The sequence below is a fragment of the Triticum urartu genome, chromosome 2, assembly GCF_003073215.2.
Source record: "Triticum urartu cultivar G1812 chromosome 2, Tu2.1, whole genome shotgun sequence".
Classification (NCBI taxonomy): Eukaryota; Viridiplantae; Streptophyta; class Magnoliopsida; order Poales; family Poaceae; genus Triticum; species Triticum urartu.
This window is the reverse complement of record NC_053023.1, coordinates 187,736,817-187,741,257: the sequence shown is the minus strand read 5'-3', so window position 1 is coordinate 187,741,257 and position 4,441 is coordinate 187,736,817. Positions and strand designations below refer to the sequence as shown.

The 4,441-nt window shown below is 45.0% G+C and overlaps 1 protein-coding gene across 1 annotated transcript; it reads right to left on the bottom strand.

Moving 5' to 3' along the window:
• Positions 1–285: 285 nt before the first annotated feature.
• On the bottom strand, positions 286–3,872 carry LOC125536670 (cell number regulator 2-like). Its single transcript, XM_048699919.1, has 5 exons — positions 3,482–3,872; positions 2,619–2,682; positions 1,356–1,520; positions 976–1,041; positions 286–880 (listed from the first exon to the last, which is right to left on the bottom strand). Exons 1-5 carry the CDS (start codon positions 3,763–3,765, stop codon positions 653–655), a joined length of 807 nt encoding a protein of 268 aa, XP_048555876.1. The 5' UTR covers positions 3,766–3,872; the 3' UTR covers positions 286–652.
• Between the last annotated feature and the right edge of the window lie 569 nt (positions 3,873–4,441).

Genomic DNA, 4,441 nt, shown 5'->3' with positions numbered 1-4,441 from the left:
TATGCATCACTTTATCCTAACAAAGTCATGTGCTCTTTTCTGTTCTGAAACCTCCAGCAGGTGTACTGGCGAATGGAATCGTCTCCCGGATTGCTTCTTCCACGGCCGTGTGTATTTGTGTAAGCTAAATAAACACAAAAATTTTGATCCCCTCTTTTGTTATGTGCTATGAAAGCATGCATCTTCCATGTGATTGACACATGTAATTATCAATTCTCAGAGTTAAAAAGAAGGTAAATGATGTTAGCAAAGAAAAATGGAAGGCGGGTTTTACAAGAAACAACATCAAAGAAGCAGAACATTTGATTCCATTCATGCCCAATCTCGCCAACTATCGTTGCATCAACAGAATTTTACACTTGGATTCAGACATAAGCCCTGAGCATCATGACACATATGCACATCCGGTGCATGATGAACATTATTGCTGTGGTGTTTACAACAACAGGCCAATTACGCCCACCATCAACATACATGGGTTGCTGCCAAACCAGTTCTTCAGACTTGATACAACAAACAGGCAGAGAATCACAGGGCTGATGATTTCATCGCAGAGGGATCCACTGATTCTTCCCTTTTTTTCCCCTTTCGATAACACGCACGAGAGATCCACCTGTTCTTTTCGAATTGTGCCATGGTACAGAATAATTCCTTACTCCTGCTCTGGTTGCACTGATGGGACGAGCGGCTGATGTTCATCAGGCCCAACTGATATTCTGTCCATGCCACACAACTCAGGGGATTTTATAAGCACAAATGGTGATTTGTGTAGAGCAGCGAAGGCCTTGTTTCCTTCACCATTGCTTCCTAAACAAATGGTATCACCCCGCCCGTGCCAGACACCACACTGGACATTATTCATCTCTAAAGTTCTTGCCTCCTGCTTATTCAAAATGACAACTGTGAGGCCAATATATATCAATAATAAACAAATTAGTGAACTTTTGGTTCCAAGGTGGTCTGAATGTATATAACCTGGCACAGGGTACAACAAGGACATATCAGATGGAGAACACAGTCATCTAGACTGCCATCAGTCCCCTGAAATCACACAAAAGGGTCAATGAGATGTCTTACTCTCCCCATCATTCGTGAATTAAAGTACATATACTAATATCTATTCAGAAGTTGGCAAAATAGTCATCACATACAAACTGGCAAGGGTATGCCGAACTACCAATATTAACTCAAAACAAGTTTCAGTTATTGTTCATTCGATTAAAGCCCCAGATTTGAATTAATTGTGATTCAAGAGAAGACAGGCACCACAGCCAACTGCATTAAGCACTAGTGCACTAGTAAGCTGTAATCTGTCTGAATACTTTATTTGAAAACGCTAATTCAGAAATACTTACCCGGATATTGAACAGTTTCCTGATTCTTCTTCGGAAGTAACCGGTGTAGATTGCTATCAAGAGAACAGAACCAAGTCCCACATATAGATATACATGATGCCTTGTTACAGAAAAGGCAATTAAGCTGACCAGAACAGCAACTAATGAAATGAAGTAAGCCATTGCCTGAAATAGTTTCATACTGTATCAGAAGAGTGAATAAGAGTTCTTAAAAGAACATGAGCTTAACAACACAGCTCAAGTAAGCCAATGGTAAAACTGAAAATGTCAGATACAATGGGAACAAGAGTATGTTGCAGCAAACAACAATGGTTGTAATAATTCTAAAAAGACTTCGCAACAGGGCAGGAAAACAGAGAAAAACACAAATTTATCAGCACATATTGGCAGACATGGAGGATAAAGCACATTTGGTTGATACCCACATCTTGCCACAGATGAGAGAACTGTTTGTGACTACATAAACTCGTACTCTTGCGAAACCTTACCAAAATACGTGACAACTAATTTGTTTGGCACACTTTGCATGACTTGTCATGCTAAGTCAATTTCTTGTGGGCTTCAATCTGGTGAACATGAATGACCCTGCCCTTTTTTTTGAGCTTGTGCATACCCTAAAGGATAAGTTCTAGTAATATGATCCCTAGTTTATGTTGGAGGAAATGGCACTGCACGTTATACTTGCGAGAGGGTTGACTTGCCAATGTGAACAGGGCAGGATGTCCTTCATGTTGACCAGGTCTAAGCCCAAAAGAATACAGAATTATCCAAGCAAATCCTTTTCACATTGGCAAGTCAAACATCATATGCATTATCTTCTCTGTTGTATAACTAGTCAGAAGACAGCTTTGCTATTTTTGACTAAACAACTTAGATGGAAGTAAGCATTCATTTCAACAAATTTAGCAAGAGGCATTCTAACAAAATATTCCACCTCTCTAGCATTAGGAGGAAGTTGTTATTAGAATAAATTGAGAAAAATATTCCACATATTTAAGAAGTTAAGATGTTACTTTTCAAGGCAACTATATCAAGAATAGTCTACTTTTTTACTCTAAAAGGATTGACCTACAAGAAATTCTGCATTTGGTACTGGAATAATAAAGAGCCTAGCTCAACCAAACGGTTTCCTACTTCCTACCAACAGCAGCATCATAAATAAAGTAACCTACACAGCAATGTGACTACACGTTTGGCACAGAAAAATGACAAGCAAGAAATGGACGGGACATGGTCATAAGTTGCTCAGGGTATTATCTGTACCTGAAGGAAACAAGATCCGAGATTGGCTCTCCGCATGTTCTTGCCAAACCTATAGCATGGGCAACTGCAAGTAGTTGCAAGCAAACAGGAACTTTAAAGCGAAGAACCCCAAAAGTTTAATCACAGTTGCACATTAAAATATGTTGTACAGCAGAGGAAAATGGAATCTTTTTCAAAGACAGTCGAATAGAACAAAGGCAGAAGTTCAGAAGGGGTAAGACCTCTCGTTGGGGAATGTTCCCTATACTACTAACTTATATTAAACATGTTGATTTTTCATTCATGATTCAAGCTAGGAAATACTTTCCGGTACTCGAGTTAACCAACCTAAAGTCCAAGAGAGAAACTAAACCTTGAGTAAAATTTTATGATAAATCATCTGCGAGTCTGCATCAGAGATGAAGTATGCTCCAAGGACAGCTAGCACTAATTAGGCAAAGACCTTTATTTGGCGAAGGCCTTTCTTCTTCCACGATTGAAGCTAGGAAGAACTAACAAATAAATGACGAGACTATCGCTAAATTAGATAACACTGATGGCATTTCAAGCAGTATCCATTTTTTTTCTGAAAAGGGGAAAACCCCGGCCTCTGCATCATGAATTCATGATGATGATGCACACAGCCAAAACAAGCAGTATTCATGCGAGACAAATAGTACTAGTATTCCATATCGAGTTGGCATAAATACAGCAGCGCAGTTTATGGCCAAATCCGCAGAAAATCAATATGGAAAGATTGAGCTAAGCTAGTACTAGTAGAATCTCCAAGCTTCCCCGTGGCAACCACCGAAAACAGGTCCTTCCGGACCAACCAATACAGGTTTGATGAATGAAACGAGCGGCCAAGAGTTAGCTCCACCTACCAGGCGGCCTCGAGCGCGATTCGCCGGTCCTCCAAGCAATCAATCACGACGTCCCCCTCCCACATCCTCTGCACCCCTCCTCCGCCGGCGGCCCCCTCTCCGGCGCCCGAGCCCGCGCACGCCGCCGCCGCCTCCCCCATGCCGGCGCCCTTCCTCCTCTCCGCCGACATGGCCACGGACGCGCAGAGCATGTCGAAGTCCAGCACCGCCATCGCCTCCTCCTCCTCCTCCTCCTCGGGGAGGCTCCTCGGCGCCGTGGACGCCTCCTCCGCCGGCGCAGCCATGGACGGAGCCTCGCCGCTCTCCTCCCTCGCTCGCTCTCTCCCTCCCTCTTCCTGTCCTGAAGTTTTTGTTTCGTAACGCGTTACTGCTACTCGGTCCCGTGTCGCGGCGGGTTTTTAACGTCTTATTAATAAGCGCCTCCGATTGGGAGAGGGGGCAAAGGGCATCTCCGATGGGATTTGGGAGAAGACCCACCTGTTCGCACTCGCTTCGGTGGCCGATTTGCCCACGGTGAGGTGGGTCCAGCGGGGCCCGGCTGTCAAGAGGGCCCACGCGCCAGCGGGGGATGCCGGGGAACACGTGGGTGCCTGGGGGACGAGGCGCCCGAATTATCGGTGGTTAAATCGGGCAATTAGCCACGTGGCTGCTAATAATAACGTAACGCGCGTGGTCTGGGGGAGGAGGGAGGAGTAGCCTGGCGGTGGTTGGACTTTGGATTGGGCCGCCGCGCCTGCTCCAGAGTCCAGACTGGACGCGGGTCCGCCTGTCAGTCAGGCGTTCTGTCTCCTTGCGCTTATCCGGTTTTCTCTTCCGAGAAAGGGGGTGCCGCTTCGGGGCACCTAAAACGTGCACCTCAAATTTTGCAGCCCCGAGGGGGCAGGTACTGTACTGCTGACGCTCAACTTGGCGGGCAATCATTTGGGTTTTGTTTAGGGCAACTTGGCGGGCATCATGCTC